This window comes from Cupressus sempervirens, chromosome 5 (genome assembly GCF_028749045.1).
Source record: "Cupressus sempervirens isolate cs-2001-9-10 chromosome 5, ASM2874904v1, whole genome shotgun sequence".
Classification (NCBI taxonomy): domain Eukaryota; kingdom Viridiplantae; phylum Streptophyta; class Pinopsida; order Cupressales; family Cupressaceae; genus Cupressus; species Cupressus sempervirens.
In genome coordinates this window covers 360394921-360409149 of record NC_143122.1, presented here as the reverse complement: position 1 = coordinate 360409149, position 14229 = coordinate 360394921, and the positions used below count along the sequence as shown (strand labels likewise).

The following is a 14229-nucleotide window of genomic DNA, read 5'->3' as shown; positions in this document are numbered from 1 at the left end:
TGTTTTTAACTTTTTATCATTCATGGATAAAGCTTTGGTGATTATGTTAGGTGACTTTTGCTCCCTAGTTTAATATCAAATATTTTGGTAATTTTTTTTTTTTGATAATATAATAGCTGGAAGTACCAGCTCCCTTTATATATTAAAATATCAACAAGGATTACAGAATTCATCTGGACACCAAATCCATGGCAAATATATCCTACCTGCAAAAAGTGGGATGCAGCAGATCTAATACAGCATATCTCCTGCTAGGAAGAAAATTCTAATATCTATACTCTAAAATTCACAACACAGCAATCAAGTGCATTCTTTGATGCCCTCTGCGCCAAATCCAGCGCTCATAGAAGCAGGCAATTAGTAAGTATGGAATCAGGCATTCCATCCTCCAAAACTTCCAGTGATACAGCGCCAAATGATATGGGAGCATACGATCATGCTTCCAATGAAGCTTGTTTGCAAGAGCGTCAGCCCTGTCATTCCCTTCCTGATATATATGCTCAATTCTGTACTCCTCAAAGGTATCAAGAAGAAGCAAAATTCGTCCAACCCATATGTACAATCTCCAATTCACAGCAGCCTTATCGTTAATTGCATTGATTACGAAATTTGAATCTCCCTTCAGCTGGATTCTTTGGATTCCCATCTGTGACGCCAATTCCAATCCCTTAACCACTGCCCGAAACTTAGCTCTGTTATTCGAACCTATGCCAATTGCCTCCGTGTATTCCTGCAACATAGCACCCTGGCTATCTCTGATGATGACCCCAATACCGCTTGGCCCTGGATTTCCCCAAGTAGTGCCATTGAAATTTATTTTAGCCCATCTCTCTTCTGGAGCTGTCCAATGTGTATTTTGACGCTAACGACGTTTCTTGGCTGCATTTGCAAGGCCTACCAATTTGGGAGGAACAAGGGTTGGGGATAGTTTAGTGATCTTACTGTCCCAAGATGAAAACTCAAACCTTCCAGAAGTTGCAGTCGCAGAGTTGACCAGCTCAATGACAGATCTTTCAATTTTCTTCACAAGAGACTCCCTAGGGGAAGCTTCATCTTTGAAGATCCTCCTATTTTGCTTTTTCCAGAGCTCCCAAACAATAGTGGAAGGGATCACAGACCATAGATTTGAGAAAGAACTTTTCCGAATACTGTTAGGCCACATAGAAAATCAGATTTCCATAGAATTTGGCTTGGGTGAAAGCCCATTCCAGTTTTTGCCGGAAGTGGTTGCAACAGTAATTAGCGTAAGGGCACCCAAGAAGAAGGTGATTGGCTGTTTTCTCATTCTGTTTGCAAAAGCTGCACCTGCTCAGACCTGCCTATCTTGTTCAAACAATCCTGCGTTAAAATCCTCCCCTGCAATGCGAGGTAAGCAAAGGCTCCAGCTCTGGGGGAACAATGTTTACCCTAAAGCAGGTCTGTAGGCAAGATGGGCTGAGGAACCGCTGTTTCCATAGCTTTATATCAAATTCTGACCTTATACTCTCGAGATTGGGAAGCATCCCACCTGATGATGTCGGGTTTATCTTCCCACATAATTTTCTGAGAATTTAGAATGAGTTGTAGTACTTCCTTCTGTTCTTCAGGCGCTTCGATGTTCTCCAAAGAATTCCATTCCCACTGTTGTAACCCATTCTGCCCACTGACATGACCAAAATCTGCAATCTTGTTCCCCCATTGTGCTTTAGTTTCCCTTTTGATAATGTCCATATTTTCCATTTTTGCTGAAGTTGGGTGTCCTTCCCATGAACCCTCCCCAAAATTGAGCTTTCCTTCCATTATTGACATCCCATGTGACAAATTTATTGATAATCTGCCTACATTCTGTGATAGAGTTCCATATTGCTGATCCTGCCGGAGGGTCTCGAATGCTAAGAATTCTGATTGGATCATCTAAATCAAGATATTTGGAATGGAGTATTTGTACCCACTTTCTATTACAATCTTTATATATACTCCAAACCAATTTGGCTCCCATAGCAATGCTCATACTATTAAGTTCTCTAATTCTAGCTCCTTTGGCAGATAAAGGCTGACATAGTCTGTCCTAGGCTAGAAGATGGATTTTATGCATATCTTCCGCTCCATTCCAGTTGAAAAAATATTTTGGTTATTATTGTGTGTTATATTTTGTTAAGATTTTTTCAGCTTAATTTTAGCTTGCAACCTTTTTGGAGCATCTTCATGATCTCATGTTATTTATACGAGCTGTATTTTGAAATTTCCTTGAACTATTTTGTTTATCTACGGAGACAAAGAAGTGTTCTTTTTTTCATTACCATCTTTGGTAATTAAAACATCAAGATTTCCAATCCTTTTGAGAGATTTTGTTTTCAATTGTATTGTTGTTTTTTGAAGGTATTGTGGCTCATAAGGCACTGCAAAATCCTATCTCACTTTTTATGTAACCTGCTTTGAGAAACAGTTGATAATACATTTAGTGCTGAAAATCATACATACAAGTTCTCAAGATCTCTTATAACAATTTATTGACTTTGGGAATCATAATATTTTGTATTTGTCTTGTCACATTTGTAATGCTATTTGACGAAAGACACGTGGTTGAGGAGATTTTTAATAGGATAGTGTGCATAATTGTTTTAACTCTTTTTTTTTCTTGTGACACTATAAATGCTAGTTTGAATAGGGGCCTTGTTGATGAAGATTTTATGTATATGTATGCTTTATGTCAGATATCTATGCACTTTCAATTTTGTTGATTTACACTATTACGTCATTCTATTAGTGTTAATTTGGATAGTTGAGGAGGATGCACATTTATTGTGTACATCGGTTGTAAAGTTTCTGCAAATTCTGATGGAAATGTTCAGTAAAATCTGCAACAAACTCTGTCCTAAGATATTTCCTTCTTGAAGATTTAATTCTATTCTAGATTGCTGAGAATGATCTTCTTGTTGATCTGAATATAGAAGAAGTTGTGGCCTTTATTTCTGATCTGAATATTATATATATTTATCTGCAATAAATCGATAGGATTGTATTGCTTGAAGAAGCAGACTTATTTGTAATTGTGTGTTCTTCAATCTGCAATACTAACCTTCCTATATACCCGACTAAAGGTCATAACATTCCAAAGGACATGTCTTTTACCTAGGTCAATACATATGCCTCTTCCTTACATCGGCGACTTACAAGTTATGGTTATATTAAATGCTAACTAACACATAGTGATTAGTTTAGTTTTTAATGTCTCATAACATTTCATGCTAGGAATAATATTTATAAGGCCATACGTAATATATAGGATAAGAAGAATAAGTGCGGACTGCACTTCCAGACTTGTATGGTATCAGGTTATATACTTAACACTCCCTCTTAACTTGATAATCATACAGAGAGATATCATATCTAGCAACATCAATACAGATGAATAAGCAAGAATTAATGCTCTATATCTGTCTGTATCTTCTTAGAATGAAGTATCATAGAACACATGATACAAAGTCATATTACTAAACCTGTGATATGACAAATCACTGTTGCTAGTGATAATATACAAGATAAATCTGAAGAGTAATTTAATTTCTCCATTTATCCAAGTTTTAACTCATAGAAACTGGTATTTCTATATCACAACAAGATCTTGAGTTTAAGATCTATCAGAATACAGGATAAACTTGGAGAATACTAAAATTCTTCCTCTATCCAATTTGTGACCCATGAACATAGCAATGTCAACATCACAAAATGATCTTAAACTCATCTAGATCTTACAGTAGAACTCTACTGTTTAGCACATCATCTAAGAGATTGTCACCTCTTATAATGTTTTATACAAGTGTTCTTTATTTTCAGAGATCGTCACCTCTTAAAATAATGAATACAAATGAATACAAATGGTGGAGCCCATAACAGTCAATAACCTGACAAAATAAAATTATTTTATTAATAATCAAGAGAGTATAAATGGATTACAACTCAACCATACCAAGTTTCCTTCTGAAGTGTTCTATCTTCACTCTAGATAGAGGTTTGGTGAATATGTCTGCTGTTTGATCTGCAGTGCAAATGTATTGCAATTTTACAAAATCCTTGTCTACCATATCTCTCACATAATGGTAAGGAATTTCAATATGCTTGGACCTGTCATGGAAAACTGGATTCACTGAGAGCTTGATGGAATGTTGATTATCACAATGAATAAACGTGGGATTCATAGCTTTCTCAAATAATCCGACAAGTAACTTCCTCAGCCATACTGCTTCTCGGGAGGCCATCGCTGCTGCAATCTATTCAACTTCTGTGGAACTCTGTGATTCTGAAGATTGTTTTCTACATATCTAAGATATCATTGCTGATCCCAAATTGAAACAACATCCTGAAGTACTTTTCCTATCTTTAACACTTCTATCCCAATCTGAATCAGTGAATCCATGTAAGTCTAAAGCAACTTTCTCATATTTTGTAATGTCCCGTTTTTAGCATTCATAGCATTATGTTGTCGTTAGCCTATTTCCCCACGGTCTCGTAGGCTAACCAGGACATCAAAAGGGCTTAGAGGCCATTTGGCCTAGATAGTTTCAGTTGCAGGTCTTTCTGAGGGGTTTTGAGGCAACTTTGGGCATACTTACTATTAATAGTAAGTCATCTTGGGCATGGGTGGACATCCAGTGACAGCGGTATGTCAATGGTAATTGTTTAAAATCGGCAAGAAGACTTTTTTATCATTGATAAGAGTTGTTTTGCATTGATAAAGCTATTTTATAAAGTTAAATTTAAATATTTAACTTTATTAATACATAGACTATAGTTTGTGGGAAATATTTAAATTAAAAGAGTCCCTTCTATTTTATAACACATTGGAGACATAAGTTACATAAAGGGAGTTATGTTTTATCCCACATTGAGAAAACGAAGGATAGAGCTCTTGTGAGAACACTAAAAAAGAAATGGAAGAGCTTCTTTTAAGCATGGTTGGAAATATCAAAGAAATTGGAGAATTTTCTAGAGGTTGTCTCAATAGTTTGAAGGACGAAATCCCTTCAAGCTGAAAATCTTGACGCCATTGAAAGATATGGTCTTGAGATTCAACAGGGTAGCAATCCGAAAAAGCAGAAACGAAAAAGCAGTCCGAAAAAGCGGAACCGAAAAAGTGGAACCGAAAAAGCAGGCGGAAAAAGCGGAATCGAAAAAGCAAGCGGGAAAAGCGGAACTGAAAAAGCAGGCGGAAAAAGCGGAATCGAAAAAGCAAGCGGAAAAAGCGGAACTGAAAAAGCAGGCCGAAAAAGCAGTTCGAAAAAGTAAAACAAAAGGGGCAGCATTGAAGGAAAATTATTACAGCCATCTACAACTAGGTTCCCTTGTTAGTATTGTTTTTTTTAGGGTATTATAAGTTTCAGCTGTAAGTGTGCATTATACCAGCATTGTCATTTTGGTAATCCATGTAAATGCCAAAGTCTTGGCCATATTTCATGAGCATTGTATTAGAAATTTGATTGCAATCAAAAAGATAATAGTTGCTGGTGTCATTTAAGCAATTCAATCTCATTATTTATCAGCTAGATAGTTTGCATACCAACTGTTTGCAAAAATGCCAGTTGGCTGTAGGTGTTCTTTTCTCATGCTTAGATCATAATATATGCACTGAATATTGTCAAAATTAGGAGCACACTCATGTTAGGTCATTGTGTAGTTCATTGTAATCTTCTATCACTAGATTCTCATTGATGCAAATTGGAAAAAAGTCATTTAAAGCAAGCTGAAATACTATATCAGTCATATGTCTCTTGCATGTGAATTGTTTGACAAAATTCTTTGAGCCTTCAATCAGCATCTTTGAGAGCAGATTTGAGGAGGGTTATTACAGTGGTATCAGAGCTTGCTTGCAAAGTGTTTGACGAAATGTCAAACAACTGAAGTATAAAGATTTTTGGTGTTTGAAGAAGTTATAACCTGTTGGGGTCATTACATATTTGAGTCCGAGATTAAGAGTGCCTTGTAAGTATCTCATAATGTGTTCAACTGCGACTAGGTGAATCTCCTTCGATTCACACATAAACTGACTTAAGGCATTAACTGCATAGCAAATATCTGGTCTTGTATTTACTAAGTACATAAGAGACCCAATCATCTGTCTGTAGAGAGTAGAATCTATGGATGGCGATTCTACAGCTACTTCCTTAAGTTTATGTAGATTAGTCTCCATAGGAGAAAACATAGGTTTGCAATTCCACATTCCAATTTTTTTTAAAATATCTAATGTATACTTCCCTTGATTTAGTATGATACTGTCAGAATTCTGCCGTACTTCTAGTCCTAGGAAGTAATGGAGGAGTCCCAAATCTTTCATCTCAAATTCTCTAGTTAGATCTTTCTTGCATTGATCTATGAGATGATCATCATCGGTTATTAGTAGATCATCAACATACAATATTAGAATTACCATATCATCTTTATCTCTTTTATAATATAAATTTGGATCAGCCTCATTCTTGGAGAATCCTATGCTGGTGAGATACTTATCAACTCTTTCATACTAGGCCTTGGGAGCCTGTTTAAGCCCATAGAGAGCTTTCTTGAGCCTACAAACAAAAGCGTTAGGATCATGAGTTTCAAATCCTTCAGATTGCTCCAGATATACTTCTTCAGAAATCTTTCCATTTAGGAATGCTGTTTTCACATCCATCTGATGTACCTTCCATACCTTTGATGCGGCAATTGCTAAGATTCCTCTTACAGAGGTATATGTGGCAACAAGAGCAAAGATTTCTTCATAATCAATCCCTTCTCTCTGAGAAAATCCTCTGGCTACAAATTTGGTTTTATACTTCTCAATACTACCGTCAACAGCATGCTTTATTTTAAATATCCACTTGGAAGAAACAACATATTTTCCTTTAGGTCTTGGAACAATTTCCCAAACATCATTTTTCATGATAGATTGTATTCTTCTGTCATAGCTTCTTTCCAAGTTGTATATTTAATAGCATTAGAGGGATTGGTTGGCTTAGTTTTGGATAAATCACTTATGTTAGTTGTATAACCAGATAATCTTTTAGGTCTTTTGCTTTCTCTGATTGTTCCGAAAGGTGTAGCAAAATCTTGAGCTGCTTCAACTGTTTTAATGGCCCAAAGTGGTCTTTTCTTTGAATTTTCTTCAAGGTTCATATTTTGAATTTCATCTTCGATTTCTTCTAAGTTCTCCCTCTGGGACCTAGATTCACTATTTCTTTCAGAACTAGATAAAGGAGAATGTTCATCAGAACTTATGGCTCTTTTGAATGCAAGATCTTCTTCAAAAGTTACATCTCTACTAAGTTCAATAGTTTTCTATCCAGGTATGAAAATCCTATATGCTTTAGAAGTTTCACTATACCCTACAAAAATACATTTCCTCCCAGAGGGTTCTAACTTGGTTCTCTTTTCTTTTGGAACATGGATATATATAGGACAATAAAAAATTCTAAGATGACTTATATTGGGTTTTACTTTAGTAAATACTTCTTCAGGGCTTTTATCTTTAAGATAGGAGTGAGGGCTTCTATTTTGAATATATACAACAGTACAAGAGGCTTTTGCCCAAAGATAATATTCTAGGTTTTGGTAAAAAATCATAGCCCTAGCAGCTTCTATAATTGTCTTATTCTTTCTTTCTGCTACCTCATTTTGCTTTGGGTTATAAGGAACATTGTACTTCCTCTTAATCCTTGATTCTTTACAAAACCTTTTAAACAAGTCTAAGTTATATTCTCCTCCGTTATCAGTTCTAAGGGTTTAGGGTTTTAATTTTATGTCCTAAAAGATTTTCAGTTAATGCTTTGAATTCTTTAAATCTTTGTAAAATTTCTTCTGATTCCTTGCATTTTAAAAAGTAAATCCATGTTTTCCTAGAGAAGTCATCTATGAACAAAATATAATACCAGAATCCTCCAAGAGAAGGAACAACCATAGGTCCACATAAATCTGAATGAATTAATTCTAGTACATTATTTGTTTTCCTAGTACTATCATGAAAGGGACTTCTGGTGCTTTTACTCAGAGCACATCCTTTGCAAATACTAGGGCGGTCTTTATTTAATTTGGGTAATCCAGTAACCATCTTTTTCATAGTTGATAAAGTTTTAAAATTTAGATGCCCTAATCTTCTGTGGCATATTTCATTTGAATCTTCAACTTTGTGAACTAGGGCTTGAATGGATCGACTAGATTCTGTATTCAATTCATACAAATATCCCTTTCTTTGACCAATTAACTTTGCTTTCTTGATAGAAGAGTTCTTAGCGCAGGTTAATACTTTGCCATCCACGAATGCAACATTGTGTCCATCATCTTCAAGTGCTGTAATTGAGATTAGGTTTCTTTTAATCCCTGGTACATAGAGTACACCTTTAAGAAGAAGAGTATTTCCTGATTTTAGTTTCAAAGTAGAATTTCCAATTCTTTCAACAGAGTGTGCTGAGTTATCACCAATGGTAACTTCACCGTTAACCTTCTTTGATAAAGAATTTAGAGTTTCTTTGTATTCCGTTATATGTCTAGAAGATCCACTATCAATTACCCATGCTTTACTTGAAATTTCATTTAATAGTGATGAGTACAATACTCGATTCTCAGGATCATAGGTTCTTCTTTTCTAGTAACATTAGTATAGTTTGCTTGTTGTTTAGAATTCTCAGGACAATTAGATTTGTAGTGTCCAAACTTTTCACATTTGAAACACTTTATCTTAGATAAATCTTTCTTGGGCTTTCCATTCTTTTGATTTCTTTTTTTCTTCTTGAAATGCTTCTTCTTGCTATTATAGGAGTTTGTATTAAGAACGTGAAGTTCTTCATCTTCTACTTTTGGTTTCCCTCCTTTCTTTAGTTTTCTAGATTCCTCTTGAAGACAATCATTCTTGAGTCTGTTGAAGTCCGGAAGCTGATCTCTGGCACTTATTCTTTGTGCAAATCTCTCCCATGAATCTGGCAATCCATCTATAGCCATAAGTGTTAATTCTATGTCACTAATGATGGTTCCTATGCTTGATAGTTCGTCTCTAATACTGGCAACTCTTAGGAAATAAGAATTTATCGATTCTCCTTTCTTTATTTGAATGTGATTTAGTTGCCTTTTTAATGCAAGGACCTTGGTTGCATTGTTTACTTCATATGCATTTCGTAATGCATTCATCATATCAAAGGTAGTTTGATGTTTGGTAAGCATAGGTACAATATCATTTTTAACTCCATCCAAGATGATTTGAATAGCTTTTCTATTTCCTTTGCTCCATATAGATTTGTGAGGTTCAACTGGGGGTTGTTTGGATGCTCCATCAATGAATTGTTTAACATTGTTCTCTTCAAGAATCATCAAGATTCTGAATATCCAGGCTTCAAAGTGTTCTTTCCCATCAAACTTGTCCTTGGGTCTTATTGTGTATGCCATTGAAGATAGGAGAAAGCTATTGAATATATATGAAGTCTGATAACTGAATTTTGCAGAGCCTTAGATTTGATAACTTGGCTTTGATACTATGTAAAGTTTTTGCAAATTCTGATGGAAATGTTCAGTCAAATCTGCAATGAACTCTGTCCTAAGATATTTCCTTCTTGAAGATTTAATTCTATTCTAGATTGCTGAGAATGATCTTGTTGATCTGAATATAGAAGAAGTTGTGGCCTTTATTTCTGATCTGAATATTATATATATTTATCTGCAATAAATTGATAGGATTGTATTTCTTGAAGAAGCAGACTTATTTGTAATTGTGTGTTCTTCAATCTGCACTACTAACCTTCCTATATACCTGACTAAAGGTCATTACATTCCAAAGGACATGTCTTTTACCTAGGTCAATACATATGCCTCTTCCTTAAATCGGTGACTTACAACTTATGGTTATAATTAAATGCTAACTAACACATAGTGATTAGTTTAGCTTTTAATGTCTCATAATGTTTCATGCTAGGAATAATATTTATAAGGCCATATGTAATATATAGGATAAGAAGAATAAGTGCGGACTGCACTTCCAGACCTGTAGGATATCAGGTTATATACTTAACGGCAGTTCCTTGTTTACTTTTTGATTGTCTCTTAAGCTTTATTTGTAACTTGCATTCAAGTTGTTTAGAACACATATTCAATTCTCTGGTTTGCAAAGTATATAAGGTTACAAACAACTTTGGCGCCCATATAAGTGTTTGAAATTTCAATTGCATTATTGCATGGGCCGTTGCTCAAGTGGAGAATTACATGTGTCTGTGCTTGGAAAATCTATTTGTGAGGTTGAGTATCTAATTGAGTATCGACAATGTAAACCTGGTCTGAAATTAACTTGGCTACCATCCATTGATGCTACTCTGTTTTTGCAGATGCTCTACAGTGTCAGATAAATCGAATGTTGCATCCTCTGGACTGGATCTTTTGACATTTTTGGAATCAACACTAGATACACTTGAAGGTACCGTATTTGCTTAATGCCAATTTCTTGTGTTTGTTGGAATCTTGGTAGAAGCTTTCACTGTCAGGATGCATTGCAGCATGTGGAATCTTCTGTTTTGGTCTTGATTTTGGGTTTCAAGCTTCTAGAGAATTTGCTGTGAAAATCTCCTGGGGCTTCCCTGTGACAGTATGTTTTGGTCAAATGTCTAATTTATTGGGGTAATGGAGCATCATCTATATGGTTTCTTAACTATAGTCCTATAACTATTTCATGATGGAATAATGCATGATAATTGCAATATAAGTTTTCAGAATTAAAATATTACTTGAGTGTCACAATCTGCCATGTTTGAAAATATTTTCTTAAAGTGGGGATTCTAGACACTTTTCTGTCCTATCCATAAATTGGATGATAGACATTTGTCACTCTCGGACACAACATTGATACTCTATCTAGACTTATCCTTAAATATTAACCAAGCATATATTTGGAGGACGACATAATCACAGTTAAAATTGCCTGTGATTTATCCAATGTCGCACGGCAATAGTTTGGTAAAAAACTTGCCAATAGATGCGCGCTTAGGGCATAAAAATTGGGGCCAAAAACAGTAAAACATAAAAACAAAAAAATTATAAGACAATGATTTTAGATTTCTTCATACATGACGGAGGAGGCGGTTTATTAGCACTGCAAGTGCAAATACAAACACGACTGCAAATAGCGACTTCATTTTCAACTTCTGCATCTTCAGGCTTTGATCATTGTATGTCTTACAAACTGTACAGCAGATTGGTGGTGCCTAGACTATATAAGGTCATTTCTATCAGATTTGGGGTGGAATTGTGTTGTTATCATGAGTTAAAGAGATACGGACAGTCCCCTATACTGTCTGCATTGACTGTTGATTTACTGTTTCCTACTGTCAATCTCCCAATCTGAAGTTTCATATAAGTTTATATGGGTTCATAAATTTATGTATTTATTAATTATATTTCATAGATTTATGAACAGTAAACCTATATTTATTATTATCAATTTATTCATTGTAGTTTTAAAAAATATTATAAGAAGTTATATCTTTTCAAATGTTCGATAAAAGTGCTGATTTATTACCGATTTACTGGCGGAGATTTTGGCGATTCCAAGTTTTACAATTTTTTGGGCTGGCCGAGTTATTGCAGAGTACGAGTTTTATAACAATGATTTGGGCCATATTTGATACATTAGGATATGACACCACCATTTTGAAAGATCCCCAATAGGATTTTTATGCAAATTTGAAATTTCTGATGTAGTGGGTTTTGGTTGACTTTGACAATCAATTTAGGAATTTTTGTCTTTATTGTTTTTTGGTTCTGACTTTTTTGTATGATTAAATAAAATGATTGCATACAGATGAAATATGAAACTGAATGCTGAAAGATATTGTATCTCAACTAAAACAATTACTAACTAACAATTGCTGACCTTTTTATTTCTCTAGAATAGTTTCTACATACCCATACACCTACTGTATGGCATAGATCTGAACATGAGCAGCCAAATTGTAATACATGTATTTGCAGTCTCTTATTCCTCTTGTTTTCTTCTACTGCCGATGCCGTCCGGGAGGATAATCATATGTACTTGAGTACCAACTGCTCCGGCTGAAACCTACTGAGTTTGTCATGCCACGCCTTATGTCTGTTCTGTGTTACCTCCGTCGCCCATTGTGCCTGCAGTCGTCGCACATCTAACTTATTTCCTTGCTGTCGGTACCCTTCAAGTAATTTTATGGTGTGATGTGTTCTTTTCCTCCTGTGCAGTCCGTTCACCGTGTACCGAATGGTGGGATCTTTTTTTTTTTTGGGTCTGTATTGTATGTCCTTCCCTTCTTCAGCCGTAACCTCTTTTGCGTCATTTGCTTCTCTGTATTCCTCCGGACACTCATTTTCCTCCTTTTTCTCACCTTCGTCGACCCTTAGCATATTACAACTCGGAAAGAGTTCGTAGTCTTCTATCTGCCAGTGGTAAAGGCCATTCATCGAGTCCAGGTCGTCATCATTCTATCCTCCATCAAGTCTCAATATTCCTTCGTCCAGTTCCATTCTCCTCTTTCCTTCGTCATCACTCTCGCCTTCACTTTCAGAATCTGACGATGCTGCCTCCTCGCCGACCATTTGCGTGTGCATGTCAATTGTGAATCTTTTGCCTCCGCCCTCCATTGATAGGGTATTTCGTTTCCAATCATGTTTTACTTTTGCTTGCACCAACCAATCCCGTCCCAGAATAGCATCATATCCTTTTCTTTTCAATGGAATAACCACAAAATCCAATAAAAATGGTTGCGTTCCAATAGTTACCGGTTGCGCCTTCAAGATTCCCAACGTGTTGGTCTGCCGTGAGCAATTGGAATGCAGGTGGCCATAAGGTCGGCTTTCCCAACTTCTTCCAGGTATCCTTCGATAACACATTCACGCTGGACCCTCCGTCGACAATTGTGTCTGTCAAAACCTTTCCCAAAATTCCCATCTTGACGACCGCCAGATGCCTTCCCGTCGTGAGAGCCAGAAGCATTGGGTCTGTTGCCGTTTGTTGCACTACTATCCCTTCCTTTGTCCTCCGTTGCTTTCGGAAATGGTGCATGATTTAGAATGGCCGTCCGAAACTGGGGCATTGTGAGAAGGTCACTTATCTTGACCGGTACCTCCGTTTGTAAGATCTGTCGTACAATGTTTTGTTCTGCGAAGTTCCTTGCCAAGGTGCCGGTGATGTCCTTCAACTGAGATGTCCTCGCTGATGATGTCTTTACAATTTCCGCCTACGCTTCAAACAATTTTCTCTTTTCCTTCGCTTACCTCCGTGTAATTGCCAGAACCTCCTCTACATCCATGCCGACAGTGATCAAGTTTACTCCAGACTTTGGACACTTGGAATCTTTGTGATCTCCAAGTCCGCACCATCTGCACAGTAGTTTGGGTGTGTTTGCCGTTGTACAATCCCGCGCAAAATGACCCTACAAATTACATGCTCGGCATTGAACGATCGACCGTCCGTTTGCATCATACTGGATTCGACTTTGGCTCCCATTATTATTATTCGCATTGTTGGTATTTTGCCCTCTGCTATTATTCCTGTATCCGCCGAATGTGGCACCTGTACTATTCATATTTTCGCTACTGCCCGACGGGGAAGCCTCCTGTGTAAGAAACACCTGCGAAGATCCTCTTGTCTTCATGTTAAAGGGGCGCTCTTTTGTGGAATGGCCTATTATCTGACAAATGTCACAAAATTGGTTCTTTGGACACGATCCTTTAGTATGACCGTTGGTCTTACACTCTGTGCACCACAGTTCACTGCCTTTTGGCTCCTTCTGCATGTTTTTAAACTCCATCATGCGAACCATATCCTTCTGTAGGGCACGAACCTTCTTGCTGCTGCTTTCGTCATCGTTGCTATCATCTCCGGCAGGCTCGTTGTCATCAGAATCAGAGGAGCTAGTTTTTTTCTTCTTTGTCTTCTGCTCACTTTCAAGGTCTAGTGCTCTGTTATACGCGTCCGCATATGACGACGGTGGCACAATTTTCATTTTCCTCCACAACTTCGAGCGTAGGCCGTCCACGAACCATCTTTTTTGCAATTCGTCCGCCGGCTTGCTTTCCATTTTGTTTATTAAGTCTTTTAATCTCCTGGCGTAGACGCGGACAGTTTCGTGCTTCCCCTGTTTGGTATTGAAAATCTCTGCTACGATTTCATTATCATCCCGCAAGAGTTTAAATTCCGCTAGGAACTTTTTAATGTTATCCCAGCTATTTAGCTTTTGTGGATCCGTATCCGAAAACCAATCAATCGCCACACCC

At 36.7% G+C, this 14229-nt stretch overlaps 1 protein-coding gene across 2 annotated transcripts in view; it reads left to right on the top strand.

Moving 5' to 3' along the window:
* EMB1974 (NHL domain-containing protein) overlaps positions 1-14229 on the top strand; it is a 230278-nt gene that overhangs the window by 15665 nt on the left and 200384 nt on the right. For both annotated transcript variants that reach the window (XM_089830348.1, XM_089830347.1), the window contains exon 3: positions 10317-10405. In XM_089830348.1, the coding sequence (XP_089686474.1) occupies positions 10317-10405 (89 nt within the window). The remainder of the gene's footprint in view (positions 1-10316; positions 10406-14229) is intronic.